This window comes from Phocoena sinus, chromosome X, assembly GCF_008692025.1.
Source record: "Phocoena sinus isolate mPhoSin1 chromosome X, mPhoSin1.pri, whole genome shotgun sequence".
NCBI lineage: Eukaryota > Metazoa > Chordata > Mammalia > Artiodactyla > Phocoenidae > Phocoena > Phocoena sinus.
In genome coordinates this window covers 15588280-15613726 of record NC_045784.1, presented here as the reverse complement: position 1 = coordinate 15613726, position 25447 = coordinate 15588280, and the positions used below count along the sequence as shown (strand labels likewise).

The 25447-nt window shown below is 37.6% G+C and overlaps 1 protein-coding gene and 1 pseudogene across 4 annotated transcripts in view; both read right to left on the bottom strand.

Annotated features, from left to right (window-relative positions):
• The window catches only part of CDKL5 (cyclin dependent kinase like 5), a 185226-nt gene that overhangs the window by 36291 nt on the left and 123488 nt on the right, over window positions 1-25447 (bottom strand). For all 4 annotated transcript variants that reach the window (XR_004347996.1, XM_032619344.1, XM_032619345.1 and 1 more), the window contains 5 exons: window positions 25124-25260; window positions 13991-14111; window positions 11565-11624; window positions 9455-9545; window positions 5512-5701 (listed from right to left, as the gene is read on the bottom strand). Coding sequence is in view for 3 of the 4 variants with exons in the window: in XM_032619344.1 (XP_032475235.1) it covers window positions 5512-5701; window positions 9455-9545; window positions 11565-11624; window positions 13991-14111; window positions 25124-25260 (599 nt within the window). In the remaining variant the exon portion in view is untranslated. The remainder of the gene's footprint in view (window positions 1-5511; window positions 5702-9454; window positions 9546-11564; window positions 11625-13990; window positions 14112-25123; window positions 25261-25447) is intronic.
• LOC116747359 lies at window positions 18838-19523 on the bottom strand (annotated as a pseudogene).

Sequence of the window (25447 nt, the reverse complement as noted above, 5' to 3'; positions counted from 1 at the left end):
GAAAAGCAAAGGGAGAGATTATCTTGGCAACTGAAGAAATAAGTTTTAATAATTTCCAAATTATTTTGAACAGATTCATGATTTAAAGCATATTTGGGTATTTAAGGAATTAAAAAATACCACATGGACAAACGTGAGGATGAAAAAAAGGAAGTATGGATATCAAAGTAAAACTTCAGAACACGGGCTTCCCTGGTGGCGCAGTGGTTGAGAGTCCGCGTGCCGATGCAGGGGACACGGGTTCGTGCCCCGGTCCGGGAGGATCCCGCATGCCGCAGAGCGGCTGGGCCCGTGAGCCATGGCCGCTGAGCCTGCGCATCCGGAGCCTGTGCTCCGCAATGGGAGAGGCCACAGCAGTGAGAGGCCCGCATACCGCAAAAAAAAAAAACACAAAAAACAAAAAACTTCAGAACACAAGTGAATAAATCTATGCTAATAAAGCCATCAGTTTAATAAAAATTTAGTTAGTATACACTGATTTGAAATCTATTCACATCCAGATATATTTTGAATATGAATGGATTAATAAACCCTAAATACAGCATACATGTCTGATGAGTTATTACTCACTTGGAGAATGAAATGCTCCCAAGAAATGTATTTTCTAGGTAATTATCCTTTAGCTCCCTGTATTTCCTTTATACCAACATAAGAGCATTTCAAAGCCTGAAATCTCTAAACATGCTAAATAAGTGGATGAGAGAAGTAGTTATGTAGAAAAATTCAAACAAGGTATTAAGACGTCATCCCCACACAGTGCTAGGTATGGCAGGAGATGCAGAATATGGGTAAGACCAAAACCTTGCATGTAAGCAACCCTCAGTCTGATTGTGAAAGCAATCAGTACGAAACTGTACTAAATTCTAGTTGAAGCTCAGAGAAAGGAGAGGCCAAGGTGGTTTGCAGCTGTAGAAAAAAGAATCCATACATAGATAATATCTGAACTAGCTTTTGAAAGATAAGAAAAAATGTGAGGACAGAGAAAAGTAGGACAGCACCTTCTAGATAGAGGACGTAGAGGGAATAACATGAATTTAACACAGACACACAGGCAATAACCTAAAACTGATTTCTGAGGGAAGTAATGCTCTGCGAGACATTTTAACAATTGTTATTCTTCTTATTTCAGAGATGAAGAAGGTGATGATCAAAAAATTCAAATAAATGGTTCAAGGCAGGTTACATAATTAAAAATCAGAACTTATATTTGCACCCAGGTCTGTGATCCAAACCCACATTTTTTCTAAATATGGGCGCCTTTCCTAAAGGAGGTACAGAGGTTCCTCTGGATGTTACTGGACCATTAAACATCAGCCCAAAGAGAGAGACACCTGTCATGCTGTGATAAAAGACTCTATACCACTAGATTTTAATTAATATCTTGCTTATGAGGTCCTATCTTATGCTACCAAATACGCCCTCCTTTTTTTCCAGAAGTAACATTTCATCAATAAGAAAATTAATGCCCAAAGTCAAAAGGTATTAGAAATATGATTTTTAAATGACCACATAAACTCCTAATTTTAAAAAATTAATTAATGTTTTTTTGAAAGAAAGACACCATTCTCATATTAGGTAATTCAACAAATTACCAAAACTCAAGCATAGAAGTTTAAAGTATATCTCAATCAGTAGTTTGTTTTTTCTTTCCTTTCTTTCTTGATCACTTGGCCAATATGATACAATGAGAGTGCCTCTTTACTAAGCACTTACTATGTGTCAGGCACTGGTCTGGGCATTTTACATATATTATAATGTTTAATCTTCACAACAACCCCATCAGGTGGTACTTCTGTTATCACCATTTTACACATGAGGAAGAAGAGGCACAAGGAACTTGCCCTAGGTCATTCAAGTAGTAAATATGGAGTCAGGCTTTGAACCTCAGCAGCCTAACTTCAAAGTCTATGCCCTATATTATGGGATAGCAATTGTTATTTTTTTCAAAATAATACATACTGTTAGAGCAACATCTTGTTGATTTTCCAATCTCTACACAACTAAATCAAAATACAAATCACACTGGACTGGTTACTGGTAAGTCCATGTTTCAAGGCAGGTGCAGTTCACACACCCTGTACGCTTAGCTGAGAATGTCTCAGACATTCTCAAGTAAATTATAAAGGAAGACTTTTCCCTCGAAAGATGTGGTTAAACCTCCAAAAAGGTTAAACTAATTTAGCTAAAACACCACAAACACTTTCAGACTAAAATGTAAAAACATTAAGGCTTATAAAAATCAAAGTGTCAGGGAAGCAGCAATTTCTCCAAAGGATATTTACAAGCAGCACCGTCATGTACTCTCTACCATTTACCAATAATACTACTTAGTGAGGAGGTCTGTAAACAAACAGGACCATAGACAAAGGAGTAAAAGATCTCCTTTGTTTGGCCTATCTAATCCAAATGCTACTCATTCTTCAATATCCATTTCAAACTGTAAATCCTCTATATATCATTCCTAGTGAATCCAGCCAACTTTCTAGAATGTTTAACATTCTCAAGGTCTCAACTATATTTAGATGTATTAGAAAACAGTACAATGTAGTAAAGAATGTAGTACTTTATTATATACCACACTTGATTATAAATTGTATTGTTTTCTAATTACTTCATGCACAAAAGTCTTAATTCTTCAGCTAGTTTACAAGTTATTAAAGCCAGGTACCATGGCAGATCTGTTTATACTCTCTTCAGAGAATCTAGCTTAGAGCCTCTTTAACCAGGCAAAGAATAATGCAGCCAGAAGACCAAGCTTGATGCTCCAGGTCAAATATTCAATCATTTAATACTATTCAACCTAGTAAGAGCAACTCTAGGTGTGTTGTGAATATAACGGTGGCCATGATAGCTCATTTCTTTAAAAAATTCATTAGTCCAGTAAGGATACATTTTTCAAAAAGCTTTTTTTTTTTTTTTTTTAAAAAAGCTTTTTTTAAAAAAAAAAAATTTATTACAATTTTTTAAAAATTGAAGTATAGTTAATTACAGTGTTGTGTCAAACAGCTACTTAAAAGAGACTGCCATGTGTGCTACAAGAGCTATGACCAGAGTGCTCCAGGAGCGCAGAAGGGGGAGGCACCCATTCCCCCTGGAGGAGTCTAGAAGGGCTTCATGGAAGGACACTTGACTTGAGTCTGGGGGGAGGGAGGATGGAGAGCTTTCCAGGAAGTGGGGTAAGTATTGGGAGAATTATAGAAATGAAAACATAGCACTGCAGAAACAAGGAAATGGTGACAAGTTCAATGTGGCTGCAGAGCAGGGGGCAGGGGTAGGAAAAGGTGGGAGACAAGGCTGGAGGGCTAGAAGGAAGGGGTTTTTAATGCTATCCTAAGGAGTTTAAATTTAATAAGCAATCTAGCAGAGGTTTTCAGCACAAAGACGACAGAATTAAATGGGCAGTTTGCAGGAAGATCATTCTAAAAGCAATGTGAAGACTGCAGTGAAGAGAGAAACTTGGAGAAATCAGTTTGGGAGTGGTTGTTCAGGTAAAAGGTGGTAAGAGTGAAAGAAGCATTAGAGATGGAGAGAAGGGAAACATAAATGAGCTTGACTGCTGATAATGCAGATTGGTTCAAGAGAGCGTTCAAACATTCATTGAGTCCCTACTACATGTGATGGGCTAAGCTAGATGCTGGAAATACAGCAATAAAACAGATGATTTCTAACATTAATAATTAAAAAATAAACAAAATAATTACATACTGTGATAAGTGCTATGATGGAAAAAGAAGGGTGCTATGGGAGAGACCAAGAAGGAGGTGGGGGAAGTATGCTGGGGGGTCAGAGACAGGGGGCATTCTTGGAGCTGAGATTTATAAAATGAGAAGGGGCCATGCAAGGGAAGTGCCTTCCTGGGAAAAGGAGTCACAAGTCCCAATTTCATGAAGCTGGAACACCTGGGAATGTTTACGGAAGTTAAAGAAAAAGAAAGGTAAGTGTGATGAAACTCTGGAAAGGGATGGGAATGGAAAGGGGTATGAGCTGAAGTCAGGGAGCTAGAAGGGCCCAGAAAAGGCAAGGTCTGATGGGAAGGAGTTTGGATGCATTCTCAGTGAGACAGGAATTCATTAGTTATGACTTGCTTTATTTATGACTAGAATAGATTTTCCTTTCTTCTGGACTGAGGGCAAGTCCTATTTATTATCATATTTTCAGCATCTAGTAGGACAAATGCTCAATAACTGTTGGACTATTTGTACCCTAATTAATGGTCATAATTTGGTTATTTTTCAGCTTACAAAAGCAAAAATAAAAGGAGAAAAAAGAAACTTGCCTGAGATAACTCAGACAGATTTGGAAGAGAGAGAAAGCAGGAAGGGGATGGAAGAGAAATGTTTGCATTTCTGTTCCTTTCTTTCTTCCACACTCATTGAGCCTAGCAGGAGGTATACTGTGCTGGGCATTCATGTGTGAGGAGGGGTACTCTTCAAAGTGAAATAAACTGAGGCCAGAAAGTCAAAGGAAAAAAACAAAGTGCTTTGCAAATGTCAAGAAAACATGGTTTGAGAATTATGCATTTAAGAGAAACAAAAGAAGTGGTGGTGAGCTTATTTTATAGTTCCCACAAGGGCCAGCAACTGGCATGTTGGCCCAAACAGGGTAGTTGAAAACTAAAAATGTTGTTTTGGGGGTGGATGGAACAGAGAAGCAGCTTGTAACTGGCCACTCCAGTAAGATGCCTCCTGCGACTTGGTTGTCCCTCATTTGGGGAAAGTTTATACTTTAAGACTCTTTTTAGCATATTTTCTGAAATCAAGTTTTGCACAAAGTTAGCAAGTCTAGAAAAGGCTGCCCAAGACAATACGCTAGTTTGAAAAGAAGATTTGATGTTTCACTAAACAGGAAATACCCACTAGAACAGCACCTTTAAGTATGCAGAATGTGAGTATTCATCATCTTCCTCAAATCACTACAACTATGTTTGCTCAAATAAGCAATAGCCATTTATACATTTTTCTATCTTTTGGGGATGCTTAATATTTTGCATAAAGAAACATTCTGAGATAACCAAAGTTTAGAATAATGCGTACACTAAAAAAGATTTTGAAAAATTGGAACTTACAAATTAGGAAAATATTAGCAGCTCCCACTTTCGGATTCAGAATTCACAAATACTATATAAAATTCAAAAGTAAAATATTATAGGGCTTCCCTGGTGGCGCAGTGGTTAAGAGTCCACCTGCCGATGCAGGGGACACAGGTTCATGCCCTGGTCCAGGAAGATCCCACATGCCGCGGAGCAGCTGGGCCTGTGAGCCATGGCCACTGAGCCTGCACGTCCGGAGCCTGTGCTCCGCAATGGGAGAGGCCACAACAGTGAAAGTCCCGCGTACCGCAAAAAAAACGAGAAAAAAAACCCAAAAATAAAATATTATAATGGGGATTATAAACACTGTAATGGGAAAGGCAATAGTATTCGATGGATAGCTTAGCATTCCACTGTGCAATGAGCAATGATTTAAATACTAGTGTACTGATTCCATTTGGGGTTTTAGCAAAGCCTCTTACCCGGAGCCCGTGGAAGCGAGGATTACTGTAGAAGAGCTTCATTTGCTCAGGTGGAAGTGGTCCTAGCACCTTCTGAATAGTAAAAAGTTGGTCAATTTCGCTTTCTCCAGGAAATAAAGGCTGTCCATCACTAAGCTCCCCAAGAATACAGCCCACGGACCACATATCTACAGACTTGCCATAGGGAGCTCTGAAAAGCAAAGGGAGAGATTATCTTGGTAACTGAAGAAATAAATTTTAATAATTTCCAAATTATTTTGAACAGATTCATGATTTAAAGCATATTTGGGTATTTAAGGAATTAAAAAATACCACATGGACAAAAGTGAGGCTGAAAAACAGGAAGTATGGATATCAAAGTAAAACTTCAGAACACAAGTGAATAAATCTATGCTAAAAAAGCCATCAGTTTAATAAAAATTTAGTTAGTATACACTGATTTGAAATCTATTCACATCCAGATATATTTTGAATATGAATGGATTAATAAACCCTAAATACAGCACACATGTCTGATGAGTTACCACTCACTTGGAGAATGAAATGCTCCCAAGAAATGTATTTTCTAGGCAATTATCCTTTAGCTCTCTAAATGTCAACAAGTTATACTGATCCATTTTTTGAGTTCAGCCTATTAAAATGTACCACTGACTAATGTGTCTTCTTAAACAACAAACACTTAATATTATTTAACCTCTGACTGCACAGAGTCAAAACAGCTAAGATTGTGCTAAACGCTATTGGATTATTTACTTCAATCTATTTATACCCTTTGTTTACAGGACTTTATGACAGGCATTTCCCTCAAAGCATTTTTTCCACTTCTTTAGGGATTTATAGCTATCTTCCAAGGTCTGAGTTTACCAGAAGGCTTTTGGAGTACTACTGTTGCTAATCAGCTATACGTGAAAATCTACGTATCCCCAAAAAAGCTTTACATGTATACCGCAATATCTATAGCCTTAAATCAAATTACAGAAGGCAGATTAAGAAATCATATTTTTTAGTTTCAAACATAAATTATCTAAGTTTTAAGCAGGGAAAGCCAAAATAAAATATCTGAAAATAAAAAAGGAATTAAAATTCTAGAATGCCATAGTGCTATAGTAGTAATATAAAACTTTTAACAAATACTCTAAAGCACTTTTAACATAATACAGAATATGTTTCTAGGATGATAAATCATTGTAACAATAAGTCAATATTTTATTTATCTCATTTCCTCCCATAAAAACCCAAGAACCATACTAGGAAACTTCATTTAGATTTTTTTGGTAGCTTGCTGGGAAGGGAAGGATACTGATCTTTCTTTCATACAAGTATAAGAAAGACAAAACTTGTGCTAGATGGAGAAAACTATGGAAAATCTTTACATACCCACCGTAAGCTATTTTTCTTGTGTCAACTAATCTGAATAATTTATGCAGCTGTAACTACTTTGAATGTCAAGGACAAAGTCTTGAGAATGTATAAAAACCTGTAAATTCTTCATGTTAACCAAATATCAACTGATTTCAATGCGATTTTTATACAAATAATATGGTTCTTCAACCAGTACTTGACAATCATTTAATTAGTAATATTCAATTTGGCTCAAATTAGTTGGAGTCCCCATCTACTTTTGGTAGCTCCCATATAGCTCTAAACATAACTCAGTTAATGAGCTATAAACATAGCTCAGTTTTCCAGGAGGTATTATTAGGCAGCAAATACTCTCCGAAGTTTCATAATAAGGCTGTCCTCAGAATGAACTCCTCAGGGACATCTTATAGACAAAACCATATTATAATGAGTCCCTCTACCATACTTGAATCCTCAGATGGGGTTCTAAGAATGATTTACTTCGTACTCATTTCTTCTTTGGAAAATCCTGTCCAGGAATTTCAAACTCCCAATCCCTCCCAAAAGAATGAACAGATGAATAGACTACACATTAGAGTGAGTCCAGACAGGTACACAGAAGAAACATAGACAACACAAAAGAAAATCAATCCTAAATCCAAGTTGAAAAATGAGCACAGAAATTCTAAAATCTATCCACAAAAGGAGGGATAATAAAGTGACTAGCCACCATTTATTTCACAGGATGAAGCACAAGCTTTTGATTAAAAAAAAAAGGTAAAGCTTTCAATAACCGACACCAATAATTCTTATAGGCTCTAGGTCAGCAATGAAACAAGATTTAACGCCAAATGGTTGGCAGACCCTGGGAAATCAATTGTTAACTTCAAAATAAACCCTCAATGAGAACCTGCTGCATAGTACAGGGAACTCTACTTCACTGTACAGTAGAAACTAACACAACATTGTAAAACAATTATACCCCAATAAAAAAAATTTTTTTAATAATAAAAACTAAGAAAATCAACTGACCACAAGTGTAAAAAAATAAAAATAAAAATAAACCCTCAGTGGGGGGTGGTGGTGGTGGTGGTGGTCGTGGGATGAACTGGGAGACTGGGATTGACATATATATACACTAATATGTATAAAATAGATAACTAATAAGAACCTGCTGTGTAAAAAATAAATAAAATAAACCCTCAGTGAGTAGCTTAAACATATAGTCATCATGATCTTCAGAAGAAATACAGAAATTTATATTTCTATTATATAAAAAGTACCTTTATTTATTAAAAAATTTTTTAATTGAAGTATAGTTTACAATGTTGTAAAAAATATCTTTTAAAAATTAAATTTCTCATAAAAAAAACATAAAAAAAAATTAAATTTCTCATATCCCCTAGATACATGTATGGCACACTAAAGAAAAGAGATGAAACCTATAACAATTCGAGCACTGGTCATCATTACCACCATATCTAATTTTATTTGTAGAGTGTGTCTTCTACCTCAATTCTTTGATGGTCCCAAAGAAGGAAATACGATCTAGGAAAAATAAGAAAATACTACAACTACGATAGGTAGAGAATTATTAGTGAAACTATGTAATGGAGATCAAGACTACACAGGTCCTTTCTTAGGTTCTGAAGTTAAAACATAGTAAGAGGAAGAAGTATCTTATCAGAAAATGTTTTTCTGGTGTTGACAGGTGAGTGAAATACCACTGAAAGTGGAAGGGTGGCACAAAGTGGATGGATGTGGCAGTGTTGCTGAGAAAATTATCGATATATTAGTCTGGAAAGCCATTTATCATCAAACAGGATTCACAATGTTTGGAAGGAAAATATCAGTAGGTTCAATATTTACAGAAAAGTGGCTAGGCATAAGAGATACTCCATAAGTATCTGCTGAATGAATGAATGAATACATGAACAGATAATCCGGAATGTCAAACTCTGTGGATATACACATTCTTAATGTGGAAGACTATTAACAAAGATGGCAGCAATAATTCCCCTCCATTTCCATACACCTGCCACTTTGTAATGTGACTCTGCCACTCCTCCCATCAAGAGGCGAAGTTTATTCCTCCATCCCTTGAATCAGGGCTTAGACAAGTAACGTGCTTTGGCCAATGAGGCAAAAGTCATGCAAAGAGGCTTGAAAACCACCTTTGCTTTTGGGCTTGCCCTCTGCTCAGGGAATTCTTCTGCTATTATATGAAGAAACTTGGACTAACGCACTGCAGGATGAGTCCCCATGGAACACAGATAGTTTGTCCCATCTGAGGACCTAAACCAACCAGCCTCCAGATGACCTGCTGACTGTAGCTATATGAGCAACTCCAGTTGAGACCAGCAGAAGAATCATCCAGTTGAACTCAAACAGCTGACTCCCCCAACCCGATGGCACCCAGAATTGTGAGCAAATAAAATGGTGCTTGCTTTATGTCATTAAGTTTTTAGGTGGTTTGCTATACTGCAATAGGTAACTGGTATTTAATTAACTCAAGTTCTTATCTTCCACAGATAATCCCAAAGTTAACAACAGAGGATCAGCAAATATGTAGATGTCACTCTATTCTGGGAAGGTAACTCACCCAAGTAAGAGTTCTGGAGACCTATACCACCTGGTGGCCACATATTCTGTATAATTAGCATTATTGCCTTCTGAGAGATTCCGAGCAAAACCTGAAAGATAGCAAAGCCCAAAGGTGTAATTTTGAAAAAGAATTAATTTTTTTAAAGAATTAATTAGAATTAATTAATTTGTCATGTTGACAAAATATTTCAGTGCTATTAATACCTTAAAGGAACATCAAAAGAATATAATGATTGTTACTGAATGGGCTGTTTATTAACAGTGTCCTTGTCATTTAAAAAAGTTAGTCCATTGTTCATTCGTCAATTAAAATATACAGTGTATTCACTACAAAACCAGCCTCTCCTCTCTGATAAAGAAATCTATGTTTTCAAAGTTATTGCATGCTTTTATAAGCATTCAGAGCTTTTCCAATAAGTGTAAATCTTAGAAACAAAATGAAGACTCCACAAGAGCCAGAAGTCAAAGCTAAATTAGCATGTCGCAGATAGTCGTTAATTCTGCTATGTGGGACCTTAGATAGTATTTGTATATCTATTGGTGCTGATCAGCTCGGCCATTATGTAAACAACTATCGGTAGGGTTTGGCAATGATGGAAACAAAGCAGGCTAAAATGATTTTTATCTCCTAATGTGACTGAGAAGCATATTAGAGACATCTTAATTACCTTACAGACTCTATTGCTACCCCCCGCCCCCCGCAAGTAACAACCCTTTCAAAAGGTTTTGGGGCCACAAAATAAACTGGCAAGTAGGTTAATTACCCACCTAACTCACCAAAAGCAACATAGGTTCACTGTAAATAGTTACAGAGAACCAGAATATTAAAATTAAAGGTAAAAGTTAAGGTGTATGTCAGTTTCAAGAAATAGAAAATAGTGTTTCTTAAAGTAGAACAGTAAAAAAAAAAAAAATAAACACAGCAAAAACAAACCCCCTAACTTCAGTTAATCAACACTTCTTTATAAGACATATTTGGAAGAAATATTCATATTTTTTAGTGGGATTCTTCAAGCCAGACAAAGGAGCTACACACTCTGGGAGGGAAAACAATCAGGAGGTTCTTGGTGGGGATGTGCAGGGCACAGAACGCCATATGTGGGGCCATCATGTGGAACTTCCTGACCCTTTAAAGCTGTCTTTTCCTTAAGAAATGATGCTAGACTAAGGATACTTTTTTCCTATTATTAACCATTCTATATGCATCTTTTTTATTTATAACTTGCTTGACAAATTTCAGCTCCTAAGTACTTCTTAAGATGTTTAGGTACAGCAGGACTCTTCTTTGCAATATTTTTAAAAATTTAATATATTTTTTTTTTTGGCTGCATCGGGTCTTAGTTGCAGCACGCAGGCTCTTTGTTGCGGCACGTGGGCTCCTCTCTAGTTGTGGCGTGCGAGCTCCAGAGTGCGTGGGCTCTGTAGTTTGTGGCACGCAGGCTCTCTAGTTGAGGCACGCGAGCACAGTAGCTGTGGTGCGTGGGCTTAGTTGCCCCATGGCATGTGGGATCTTAGTTCCCTGACCAGGAATCGAACCTGCATCCCCTGCATTGGAAGGAGGATTCTTAACCACTGAACCACCAGGGAAGTCCCCCACTGAACATTTAAAGGGAATAAACGGAATCATTCTAAAAATGTCTTTTAACCTTACAGATATATAACTATTGCATATATACAATACATATGTATTTACATAGTTATATTTTCAGTGTTTATGATTATGCCTGAAACAATTTCTATCAATATTTTAAATATTAATTTTTTAAAAATCCAACTCATGTCAGAATGCCATAGTGGTATTTTCTGGAAAATTCTTTCTCTGAGGTCATTAAGCACTGGGCTTATGAATATATGCACATGCATGTATTTGCTTTGAATTCTCATTAAACAAATACTGCATGATGAATTTTTTAAAATAGTAGACAGTACTATGCAAAGAGAGTAGAACTCTTCCCACAATCAATTTTTTAATATATGACCCAATAGAATGTTCATTTGCTAATTTAAGTCAAAAGATAAAAAATACTTTTAATACACCTGTAAAAGCCACCTAGGTGCTATATTAAATTAATTCTGTACTTACAGGGCTCAATTTCTTTTTAACTTACCAAAGTCACACAGTTTCAAAACATCATTATGGCTGATTAAGAGATTTTCTGGCTTTATATCTGCAGTATCAAGATTAAAAAACAATTATTAAAAAATGTTCCATGTACTGCTGATTGATACTGTTAGAGCACTGTAATGGCACCTAATTAGAAATATCCAGAGTAATATGAATAGAAAACTATGGCAGTGAAAAGCAGAGTAACACATTTTATGCTGGTACACAAAAGTTCCAATTAATTTTTTTTTGAAAAACATGTAGACCACCATTTCAAAAACATTTTTCCCCTTAAATCTTAAAGGTATTAACTGGACCTCTAAAAGGAATTTAAAACTGATTACATCTAGGCTACCACATTTTAAGGAACTATTTTTACTTTATAAAATACTAATAATACAAATTTTTGGAGATCGACTATAAACTGTTTACACCCACAAGATACTTTAAAAACATATATGAGTAAGTAGGTAGCATTATATTTACTGGAGAAAAAAATACAAATAAGATACATTGTTCGTTATGATTTTCTGTATACTTTCTATATTTATATATCTCTGTAGGTTTTCTATGATGTGGTTCACAATCATAAATGTCTAGTGCTGAAGCTATGATGGATGAGTCAAGATAAGATTTCTCATTTATTCTGTGGATCTTTTGAAGATGTGGTGGGAATTAAGGAGTAGAAATACACAGAAAATGCAGTTTAATTCCCTCCCTTTGGAGGCATCTCACAATTCTATTTTTAGAGTGCCCATCATCTATATTATATGGTAGAAGTGAAAATGGAGAAAGGGAAGAGGTAGGAGTGAGATCTGTAGATTTCAGAATCATGGTTTCTGAATTAATTCACAACCATTAATTCACTATACACTTAACCAAATCTCAGTATCACTATGGAAATGCAGCTAAATCAGTTTCTTAATATCCTCAAACTGTAGTAGAGACTGTTATTAGAATCATTACCCTAGACACTAGATGTCCAGGTGACCAAGACATCTCTCCAAGCTGCCAACAACCTTCATAATGTAACTGCTATGAAAGTCAAATGCAAGAGAAATACAAACTCTTTCCAGAAATAATAGGAGTTGGCATTCTTCACATGACCTTTAAGCTATTCTTAAAGTGAGGCTTTTTTTTTTTTTTTTTTTTTTTTTTTTTGCGGTACGCGGGCCTTTCACTGTTGTGGCCTCTCCCGTTGTGGAGCACAGGCTCCAGACGCGCAGGCTCAGCGGCCATGGCTCACGGGCCCAGCCGCTCCGTAGCATATGGGATCTTCCCAGACCGGGGCACGAACCTGTGTCCCCTGCATCGGCAGGCAGACTCTCAACCACTGCGCCACCAGGGAAGCCCAAAGTGAGGCTATTTTTAAAGTGATATCCTTGTGTGCCTGTTTAGATAAATTAAAATGTAGTATTCATTTGTCTGATAATTCAAAGATAAGAAGTGGATACTGCAACATTTTCTGACAAACATCTTTTAGCTTCATTATTGTATCAATTTGTGTCCCTTGAATGCAAGAGATTATCAGGAAAAGATAAATGGTATATAGATTAAAGATCTTGCTGAGGGCTTCCCTGGTGGCGCAGTGGTTGGGAGTCCGCCTGCCGATGCAGGGGACGCGGGTTCGTGCCCCGGTCCGGGAGGATCCCACGTGCCGCGGAGCGGCTGGGCCCGTGGGCCATGGCCGCTGAGCCTGCGCGTCCGGAGCCTGTCCTCCGCAACGGGAGAGGCCACAACAGTGAGAGGCCCGCGTAACGCATTAAAAAAAAAAAAAAAAAAAAAAAAAAAAAAAAAAAAAAAGATCTTGCTGAGCAAGTAATTTCCCTTTTACTGCTATAAACCACCCACTTCATGGCAATAAAGGACAAAATAGAACAGTTTATGGAAGTATAATCATGGTCTTTATGCAAGGTTCATCATGCCTACAACCTGCAAACAATGGGCACTTTTCATGAACAGGTAGGGAAAATCAGGAGGTAAAGGTACATACTAGAGATCTTGGTCTAAGAGGAAATGAGAAGTGGCTGTCAATGGGGGCCAGTGACTTAGCACCATGTCTAAAGCCTGATTCTGGCTTGTTTCACATTACCTGCTCTACCTGCAGGACCAAAAGGCAATGGAGAGGGTAGTTCCCCCTGCAAGTAAGCTTCAAAGTTTCCATTTGTTGAGTTCGTTTTATCACTAGGTGCTTCTGCTGTTGAAAGTGGATCTGGTTTTACAAACACAGAGATCTCACCATAATATCCAAATAAATGTGCAGTCCATCCTTTTGGTGATACAAAAGGAGACTTGGAGCCCAAACAATGTCTCATATCCTATACTTTCAAAATGTATTTAATTTAAATGGAATGTCAGTGCCTGTGTGAAATATTTTGTTAACTTTATTTGATATTTTAATATTTTCCATTTCAAAAATTCCATACTTACCTCGATGAACAATATCATTCTTATGGCACCAGTGAATAGCTTTGATTAGCTGATAGATATAACTTTTTACTTTTTCAGGTGGAACTCCATTTGGCATTTCTTCCAGCAATTCAAGCATATTCTAAAAATTAAATAGAGAGCCAATGATCTCCAAAATTAGGTGGCCCATAAATCATGTATTAACAATTTAAAAAAGCACCTTGGATGATAATTCATCTAATACACAGCATGCATTTTTTAAAAATTGCTTTGCTTTCCATCTACAACCTTTCTTGTGAAGCAGCATATTGTATTGAATCAAGGTTCTCTTTTAAGAGAAATTCCATTTTTACTACTCCCCAATGCTATCTCAAATAATAACCCTGTGCATTTTTCATTCTACCTAAAATCTATCAGGCATCATTTTAGCCTAATTCCGAGGGAAAAACAACACAAAGTAGAGAAAAGACACTGTAATGTATAGAGGAGAGGGGAAACAGTCATTTTAACATAGTGCACTGTGCATCTCCAAAAGAACTTTGCGATAAAATCAAGCCTTGAAATATTTCTGGGAGACCTGGAAAATATTCTTAAATGATCCCTAAGGTTAGCAGTGATCAATATAATCAGAACAAATATTTAAACAGGCTACAAAATATGGCTGAAATAAAAATTCACAGACTCCAAACAAACCAATATTCAAAAATCTTAATCTGGAGTCAGAAACCATTCTAAAACTCATGCACATTTATTTTATTTTTTTAATTTTTAAATTTTTTTTTTTGCGGTACGCAGGCCTCTCACCGCCGTGGCCTCTCCCCTTGCGGAGCACAGGCTCCGGACGCACAGGCTCAGCGGCCATGGCTCACAGGCCCAGCCACTCCTTGGCATGTAGGATCTTCCTGGACCGGAGCACGAACCCGTGTCCCCTGCATCGGCAGGGAGACTCCCAACCACTGCGCCACCAGGGAAGCCCCAAGCACATTTTTTAAGTAGAAATTCCACTTAACCAATTTCTGCTGAATTTCCAGATTAACTAAATATTCTCCACTCCCTCTGTAAAGCATAAGACTACGGTCTACAGCATGATTAGAGCTTATCGTTTGTAGATGACCATCTAGGACAGCAGTTCTCAAAGTGTGATCTGTGGATCTCGGAGGAGGGGGGTGTCTCAGAGGACCCATGAAGTCAAAACTATATTCATGACAGCACTCAGTTATTTGTCTTTTTTCACTGTGTTGGTATTTACACTGATGGCACAAAGCAATGATGGGTAAACTGGTGGTACCTTAGCATGAATCAAGGCATTGGATTCTTCAATGCCATAACCTTACAGTTAAAAAAAAAAAAAAAAAAAAGGCCAATTTTAGTAAAGGATGTTTTTGATGAAGCAGTAAAAATTATTACTTTTATTAAATTTCAGTTCTTGAGTACATGTCTTTTTAGGAATCTACATGATAAAATGAGGAATACGCATAAAGCACTTCTGCTGCATATCAAAATACGATAGCTGTCATGGGGAAAAGCACTTGGGTAACAGTTATAAACTGAACTAGTCATTTTTCTTCGGGTACACCATTTTTACTTGAAAGAATGACTGATACACAGGCATTTATGTTAACATGTAATGGGTCTATTATTATTTTTAAATGAATTAATATTTTTATATTGCTCAGTTTTGACTTCTAATATGATAAACATTAATAGATAAAACTCACATAAATACAAAGCTCTTAGGGTTCCCAATAATGTTAAGACTGTAAATGGAGTCCTAAGACCAAAAAGTTGCTGCTCTACTACAACTTTACAATGTTGTTCCCACCAGTCAAGTTGTATTCATATAAACAATCAGGTGTTTATAATACTCCCATATGTATTTATAACAGATGCCCTTGTTATTTTAATATAATTAAATGTCATATAAACCAATGAAATAATGTTTTTAAAAAAGAGATTTGCTGTTTACAAGAAAATGAAGTTTAATACTTTGAAAAGACGTAATAAAGGAAAGCTACCACACATAATGCTATCTAATCGATTGTGAGTGCAACAACTATAAAACACTGGCAAGGGACGGTGGTGTGGTACAGATTCTTCACTGAAACTACTTTGCAATTTTTTTTGTTTTTTAACATCTTTATTGGAGTATAATTGCTTTACAATGTTGTGTTAGTTTCTGCTGTAATAACGAAGTGAATCAGCTATACGTATACATATATCCTCATATCCCCTCCCTCTTGCGTCTTCCTGCCACCCTCCCTATCCCACCCCTCTAGGTGGTCACAAAGCACCGAGCTGATCTCCCTGTGCTATGTGGCTGCTTCCCACTAGCTATCTATTTTACGTTTGGTAGTGTATATTTGTCCATGCCACTCTCTCACTTCGTCCCAGATTATCCTTCCCACTCCCCGTGTCCTCAAGCCCATTCTCTACGTCTCTGTCTTTCTTTATTCCTGTCCTGCCCCTCAGTTCATCAGAACCATTTTTTTTCGATTCCATACATATGTGTTAGCATACAGTATTTGTTTTTCTCTTTCTGACTTACTTCACTCTGTATGACAGACTCTAGGTCCATCCACCTCACTACAAATAGCTCAATTTCGTTTCTTTTTATGGCTGAGTAATATTCCATTGTATATATGTTACCACATCTTCTTTATCCCTTCATCTGTCGATGGACACTTAGGGTGCTTCCATGCCCTGGCTATTGTAAACAGTGCTGCAATGAACATTGTGGTCCATGACGCTTTGAATTATGGTTTTCTCAGGGTATATTCCCAGTAGTGGGATTGCTGGGTTGTATGGTATTTCTATTTTTCGTCTTTTAAGGAACCTCCATACTGTTCTCCATAGTGGCTGCATCAATTTACATTCCCACTAACAGTGCAAGAGGGTTCCCTTTTCTCCACACCCTCTCCAGCACTTATTCTTTGTAGATTTTTTGATGATGGCCATTCTGACCGGTGTGAGGTGATATCTCACTGTAGTTTTGATTTGCATTTCTCTAATGATTAGTGATGTTGAGCAGCTTTTGATGTGTTTGTTGGCAATCTGTATATCTTCTTTGGATAAATGTCTCTTTAGGTCTTCTGCCTATTTTTGGATTGGGTTGTTTTTTTGATATTGAGCTGCATGAGCTGCTTGTATATTTTGGAGATTAATCCTTTGTCAGCTGCTTCATTGGCAAATATTTTCTCCCACTCTGAGGGTTGTCTTTTCGTCTTGTTTATGGTTTCCTTTGCTGTGCAAAAGCTTTGAAGTTTCACTAGGTCCCATTTGTTTATTTTTACTTCCATTTCTCTGGGAGGTGTGTCAAAAAGAATCTTGCTGTGGTTTATGTCATAGAGTGTTCTGCCTATGTTTTCCTCTAAGAGTTCTATAGTGGCTGGCCTTACATGTAGGTCTTTAATCCATTTTGAGTTTATTTTTGTGTATGGTGTTGGGAAGTGTTCTAATTTCATTCTTCTACATGTAGCTGTCCAGTTTTCCTAGCACCACTTATTGAAGAAGCTGTCTTTTCTCCATTGTATATTCTTGCCTCCTTTATCAAAGATAAGGTGACCACATGTGCATGGGTTTATCTCTGGCTTTCTACCCTGTTTCATTGATCTATATTTCTGTTTTTGTGACAGTACCATACTGTCTTGATTACTGTAGCTTTGTAGTATAGTCTTTCCTTTCTCAAGATTGCTTTGTCTATTCGGGGTCTTTTGTGTTTCTATAAAAATTGTGAAATTTTTTGTTCCAGTTCTGTGAAAAGTGCCATTGGTAGTTTGATAGGGATTGCACTGAATCTGTAGATTGCTTTGGGTAGTATAGTCATTTTCACAATGTTGATGCTTACAATCCAAGAACATGGTATATCTCTCCATCTGTTTGTATCATCTTTAATTTCTTTCATCAGTGTCTTGTAGTTTTCTGCATACAGGTCTTCTGTCTCCTTAGGTAGGTTTGTTCCTGGGTATTTCATTCTTTTTGTTGCAATGGTAAATGGGAGTGTTTCCTTAATTTCTCTTTCAGATTTTTCATCATTAGTGTATAGGAATGCAAGAGATTTCTGTGCACTAATTTTGTATCCTGCTACTTTAACAAATTCATTGATTAATTCTAGTAGTTTTCTGGTAGCATCTTTAGGATTCTCTGCGTATACTATCATATCATCTGCAGTGACAGTTTTACTTTTTCTTTTCCGATTTGGATTTTTTTCTTCTCTGATTGCTGTGCCTAAAACTTCCAAAACTATGTTGAATAATAGTGGTGAGAGTGGGCAACCTTGTCTTGTTCCTGATCTTAGAGGAAATGGTTTCAGTTTTTCACCATTGAGAACGATGTTGGCTGTGGGTTTGTCATATATGGCCTTTATTTTGTTGAGGTAAGTTCCCTCTGTGCCTACTTTCTGGAGGGTTTTTATTGTAAGTGAGTGTTGAATTTTGTCGAAAGGTTTTTCTGCATCTAATGAGATTATCATATGGATTTTATCCTTCAATTTGTTAGTATGGTGTATCATATTCATTGACTTCATATATTGAAGAATCCTTGCATTCCTGGGATAAACCCCACTTGATCATGGTGTATGATCCTTTTAATGTGCTGTTGGATTCTGTTTGCTAACATTTTGTTGAGGATTTTTGCATCTATGTTCATCAGTGATATTGGTCTGTACTTTTCTTTTTTGTGACATCTTTGCCTGTTTTTGTTATCAGGGTGATGGTGGCCTCGTAGAATGAGTTTGGGAGTGTTCCTCCCTCTGCTATATTTTGGAAGAGTTTCAGAAGGTTAGGTGTTAGCTCTTCTCTCAATGTTTGACAGAATTCACCTGTGAAGCTATCTGTTCCTTGGTTTTTGTTTGTTGGAAGATTTTTTTTTTAAGTGTTTTGGTTATTTTTAGTTAAAGAAAAACAGCCTTTTTCAAGGGCAACAAAGTGAACTCAAAGTCAGAAGGAAACAGGGTGTGTGGGCTTCTCACAGTCTCTTGCTCCATAAACCTGGATGTGATTTTCCTCCTGGAAAATCAGGTGCGACTGGCCAGAAGAGGGTTGACTTTGGTGGGGTAGGTGGAGCTGCAGCCAGATTGGTCTGAGAGGGCTCTAAGGTGACTTCCATATGCCAGCCAGTTGACATGATTAACGCTATTATTCTTGAGGGGCATTAAATTAAGGAATGACGCAGGGAGCCAACAGAGCGGCTTATTTGGTTGGTTCTCAATCACAATCAGGAAATAGTCTTTATAGGGTGCAACCATAATTTCATTTTTCTTGGAGCGAATTCGAAGGAAGGTGAGGTCATTCTGGGGGTCAATTTCACGCACGGTGCTCCGGGTCTTCTAGATGAAGTTGTGCATGAGGTTGGTGTACTGTGTGGTGTTGGGACTGTCCATGGTGCTCTTGATGGGAATGCCTTCTGTGTCCACCACAATGATTCCCTGCATGCACTTCTGGTTCTGAAGTCGCTTCAGTGTCTCCTCCACCTCTACCATCTTGGACCGATCCAGTAGCTCCACATCACCAGCCCTCAGCTCAGTCCCTGTTGGAAGATTTTTAATCACAGTTTCAATTTCCTTACTTGTGACTGGTCTGTTCATATTTTCTATTTCTTCCTGGTTCAGTCTTGGAAGGTTGTACTTTTCTAAGAAACTGTCCATTTCTCCCAGGTTGTCCATTTTATTGGCATATAGTTGCTTGTAGTAATCTCCCATGATTCTTTGTATTTCTGCAGTGTCAGCTGTTACTTCTCCTTTTTCATTTCTAATTCGCTTGATTTGAGTCTTCTCCCTTTTTTTCTTGATGAGTCGGGCCAATGGTTTATCAACGTTGTTTATCTTCTCAAAGAACCAGCTTTTAGTTTTATTGATCTTTGTGATCGTTTCCTTCATTCATTTTTCATTTATTTCTGATCTGATCTTTATGATTTCTTTCCTTCTGCTAACTTTGGGGTTTTTTTGTACTTCCTTCTCTGATTGCTTTAGGTATAAGGTTAGGTTGTTTGAGATTTTTTTTGTTTCTTGAGGTAGGCTTGTATTGCTATAAACTTCCCTCTTAGAACTGTTTTTGCTGCATCCCACAGGTTTTGGGTCGTCGTGTTTTCATTGTCATTTGTTTCAAGGTATTTTTCAATCTCCTCTTTGATTTCTTCAGTGATCTCTTGGCTATTTAGTAGCATATTGCTTAGCCTCCACGTGTTTGTATTTTTTACACTTTTTTTCCTGTAACTGATATCTAGTCTCATAGCGTTGTGGTCAGAAAAGATACTTGATACGATTTTAATTTTCTTAAATTTACCAAGGTTTGATTTGTGACCCAAGATATGCTCTACCCTGGAGAATGTTCCATGAGCACTTGAGAAGAATGTGTATTCTGTTGTTTTTGGATGGAATGCCCTATAAATATCAATTAAGTCCATCTTGTTTAATATTTCATTTAAAGCTTGGGTTTCCTTATTTATTTTCATTTTGGATGATCTGTCCACTGGTGAAAGTGGGGTGTTTAAGTCCCCTACTATAACTGTGTTACTTTCGATTTCCCCTTTTATGGCTGTTAGCATTTGCCCGAGGTGTGACTATGTTGGCTGCATAAATATTTACAATTGTTATATCTTTTTCTTGGATTGACCCCTTGATCATTATGCAGTGTCCTTCTTTGTCTCTTCTAATAGTCTTTATTTTAAAATCTATTTTGTCTGATATGAGAATTGCTACTCCAGCTTTCTTTTGATTTCCATTTGAATGGAATATCTTTTTCCATCCTCTCACTTTCAGTCTGTATGTGTCCCTAGGTCTGAAGTGGGTCTCTTGTTGACTGCATATATACGGGTCTTGTTTTTGTATCCATTCAGCCAGTCTATGTCATTTGGTTGGAGCATTTAATCCATTTACATTTAAGGTAATTATTGATATGTATGCTCCTATTACCATTTTCTTAATTGTTTGGGGTTTGTTATTGTAGGTCTTTTCCTTCTCTTGTGTTTCCTGCCTAGAGAAGTTCCTTTAGCATTTGTCGTAAAGCTGGTTTGGTGGTGCTGAATTTTCTCAGCTTTTGCTTGTCTGTAGAGGTTTTAATTTCTTTCTTGACTCTGAATGAGTTCCTTGCTGGGTAGAGTAATCTTGGTTGTAGGTTTTTCCCTTTCATCACTTTAAATAGGTCCTGCCCCTCCCTTCTGGATTGCAGAGTTTTTGCTGAAAGTTCAGCTGTTAACCTTATGAGGATTCCCTTGTATGTTATTTGTTGTTTTTCCCTTGCTGCTTTTAATATTTTTTCCTTGTATTTAATTTTTGATAGTTTGATTAATATGTGTCTTGGCATGTTTCTCCTTGGATTTATCCTGTATGGGACTCTCTGTGCTTCCTGGACTTGATTAACTATTTCCTTTCCCATATTAGGAATGTTTTCAACTATAATCTCTTCAAATATTTTCTCAGTCCCTTTCTTTTTCTCTTCTTCTTCTGGAACCCCTATAATTCAAATGTTGGTGCATTTAATGTTGTCCCACAGGTCTCTGAGACTGTCCTCAATTCTTTTCATTCTTTTTTCTTTATTCTGCTCTGCAGTAGTTATTTCCACTAATTTTATCTTCCAGGTCACTTATCCGTTCTTCTGCCTCAGTTATTCTGCTATTGATTCCTTCTAGACAATTTTTAATTTCATTTATTGTGTTGTTCATCATTGTTTGTTTGGTGTTTAGTTTCTCTAGGTCCTTGTTAAACATTTCTTGTATTTTCTCCATTATATTTCCCAGATTTTGTAACATGTTTACAATCATTCCTCTGAATTCTTTTTCAGGTAGACTGCCTATTTCCTCTTCATTTGTTTGGTCTGGTGGGTTTTTCCCTTGTTCCTTCATCTGCTGCGTATTTCTCTGTCTTCTAATTTTGCTTAACTTACTGTGTTTGGGGTATCCTCTTCACAGTCTCCAGGTTCGTAGTTCCCACTGTTTTTGGTGTCTGCCCCCAGTGGGTAAGGCTGGTTCAGTGGGTTGTGTAGGCTTCCTGATGGAGGGAACTGGTGCCTATGTTCTGGTGGATGAGGCTGGATCTTGTCTTTCTGGTGGGCAGGACCGTGTCTGGTGGTGTGTTTTGGGGTGTCTGTGAACTTATTATGATTTTAGGTAGCCTCTCTGCTAATGGGTGGGGTTGTGTTCCTGTCTTGCTAGTTGTTTGGCATGGGGTGTCCAGCACTGTAGCTTACTGGTCGTTGAGTGGAGCTGGGTCTTAGCGTTGAGACAGAGATCTCTGGGAGAGCTCTTGCTGACTGATATTATGTGGGGCCAGGAGGGCTCTGGTGGTCCAATGTCCTGAACTCGGCTCTCCCACCTCAGAGCTCAGGCCTGACACCTGGCCGGAGCACCAAGACCCTGTCAGCCACAGCTATGTGTCAGGTTAGCCCGCTTCAGGGTTGTAGAGGCCAGGGTCAGACCTTGGAAGCTGATGGGGAATGAGGCCAACTCCTGGTCCAGGACAGGGCGCAGGTCCAAAGGAGGTGGGGAGGGCGTGTCCTAGGAAACGATTGGGTCAATGCGTCCAGGCTGGGTGGGGGTGGTGCTGGGTAAAGGGAGGCCCAAGGATCTGGATCCAAGAAACTGGATATTTTCCCACGATCGCCAGGGCCACGAGTCAGGAATCATCATGGAGAGAAGCCAAGGACAGTGCCAGGACCACACAGCTGGTAAATAATGGAGTTTGGCTTAAACTCAGGCCAGTCATCTCTGAAGCGCACAATTTTGTACCCTTATCCTATGCTACTCTCAAAGATTCTCAGCTGAAATAGTCCTGCCCCTGCTTCCTCAGCTCTTTCTGCTTTCCTCCATCCCAACGTGCACAATAATATATTGCAATAAACTGTTTACTTGCCATTCCTTTGCAATGTTTTTAGGTTTTCACTTCACTTTAAAGAAACTGACACAGGATATCATCGATACATTATGGGTAGGATGTATGTAAGAAAACCCATCAGAATTCCAACCAGAAGATCAATACTCAAAAGGCCTTGAACCTGCCTCTAAAGAGAGTGTGGAAAGTGAATGTATATTGATATGTTGTAAGTTAAAACAAAATGTTTAAAGTATATATGCATCATTTTTCAGTGATTCTCCACTCAGATTGTCTTTTTCAATCAACAAATGCACAGGAAGTCCCAAATGCACAGGAGGAATAAGAGGGCTTTGTAATAAAGAACATAAATTGTATGTCTCATTTCATATTAAACTCTAAATTCCTGAGTTATAGAGAAGAATGTCCCCCAATATCCATTCTTCCCTTACTAGAGTAATACAACTTGTAAGTGGATGCCTAAGTGTCCAGAATGAAGAGTACATTTTCTTTCTGCCTTGCAGCTAGTGTGGCCATGCAACTAAGTCCTGGCCAATGGGATGTGATAGCTGGAGCTCCACCTTGACCTTGAGGACAAATTTCAGGGGTGGTAGAGCAGAAAGGCAGAAGCAACCTGGATCTCCTATGGCTGTGGAGCAGAGTTACCATACCCGCCTACCTTTGTATTTGTACCTGAGAGAGAAACTTCTATTTTGTTTAAGCCACTGTAATCCTGTGTCTCTGTTACAACCCCCTACCCCTAAGAGTATCTTTCTCCTTGCCCTCTGGAGACTCATTGTCAATCATTAGGCATCGCCACTGATGGGAGGGTGATGGTCACCTTGCACTGAAAAACTATAAGGCCAGCACAAGAATCCCAGGCTTGCAGGTCAGAGGACTGGAGTTCTGGTAGCAGCTCTGCCACTTACCAGCAGAGATTGCAGACATTACATAGTGTCTGATACACAGAGGTAATTTCTCCATTTTTCATATGAAATTGCTATTAACCATGAACAATCACCATGAGTAGAACAGAAATAAAAAAGATAACTGAAATAGATCTGTCAGAATTTTATTATTTGGCAGTGAAAACTGCAAACTGCATGATTATTTTTGACAACTAAAAAGTAAGCATCTGCTTTTACAGCAATCCTTTTTTATAACTTTTTTTTAAATATCAAACTTCAGTTTTATTTTGGTGGGAAGTGCCCCTTAGGAAAACACGTAAACTGACACAGAAAAAGAAGCCTTTATATAGATTTTTGAAAAGAAACATAAAACAGTGTTTTAAAACAACAAAGAGCCTTGTAATATTTTTTCAAGTTTTGCTTGTAATGAAATCACTATATATATATTAATTAGAAAAATAAGTTGTAATGGTTGAATTAATTAAAAAGCCACATTACTGGTCACCCATCTTGGCAACACTACTTTCCATTTCATGATGATGGTGCTGGTGGTGATACTCTGTCATTTATGACATAAAAAGCACCTGGGAATTGACTAAGGCAAAGATAAACCTCTCCAGTCTTAATCTTCTTTAGATAATAACAGGAATTCAGGAGGATCCACCTTTACTCACGAAGGAAACCTCTAAAAGTTCTGTCTGACTCCAGTTTATTCTACTCTTAAGGCACTTAGTTCTTGACAATAACCACCTGTAATAAGCCATCTGCTGTCCAAGAAATTCCTAGGCACACAATATGTTCACTGTATCGGACATTTGCCCTTAGGTCATATGATTAAAACTGTCACTACGAGTTAACAATTAAAAAAAAAAATTGAAGCAATTACAGAGACAACTTGAACAATGTGTGATTTTTTGCTTTTCTCCCATGCTTCTAATTCCTTACTTGTGGTCTCATCTACCTCCTCAAGCTTTACCTTATGGCTCCTGGCACATCTTCTTCCCTCAGATAAAGCCACGGCACTGGCAATTCACAAAAGGCTGCTTCATGAGCCCACTCATTAGCCACTCTAGGTCTGATTCAGACACCCATCCTATGCCTGTCATCACTGACAATTTACGTGCCTCTCCCTCAGAGGCCTTGCTTAGGTTTAATTAAAATAAACCAAGTCTAAAAATTACTTGGTGAAGATAGAGTCTAAGACTTCAGAAGCCAAACCAATACATTGTTTAAATTTAAGATTATCTCTCTACAGTTAAATTGTACAAAATCCTTCAGTATATTTTCAGGACTTCTAATGATTATGGGTACTACTGTCATTTTTAAAGTCAGATTACGAGCACAATGACAAATCATACTAGATAATAATACTTTCTTTAATAGTTTCAGAAACAGCCCTAAATAAAAGAATGAGGCAAATCTCTATTGCGTCAGTTAGTGACTTACTTTTTCAACATACTCAAACACCAAGTACAATTTCCCCCTCCGACGAAAGGCTTCCTTTAACTCCACAATGTTTTCCTGCTTGAGAGTACGAAGCATTTTAAGCTCTCGTAAAGTCGTTTCCTTGACTTCTTCATTTTCTAGAATGTAAACAATGGTGAATAGGGTAAAATTAAAGCTTTCAAACCACTATTCAAAAAATTCTAAGAACACTGAAAACACACCAATTTCACTTTCCACTTTAAGTACTTCTGCATAAGAAGTCCAAGGATGGAATATTCAATATCACATTTTCTTGTTGAAAGGATCAAGAAAAAGAAACTTAAA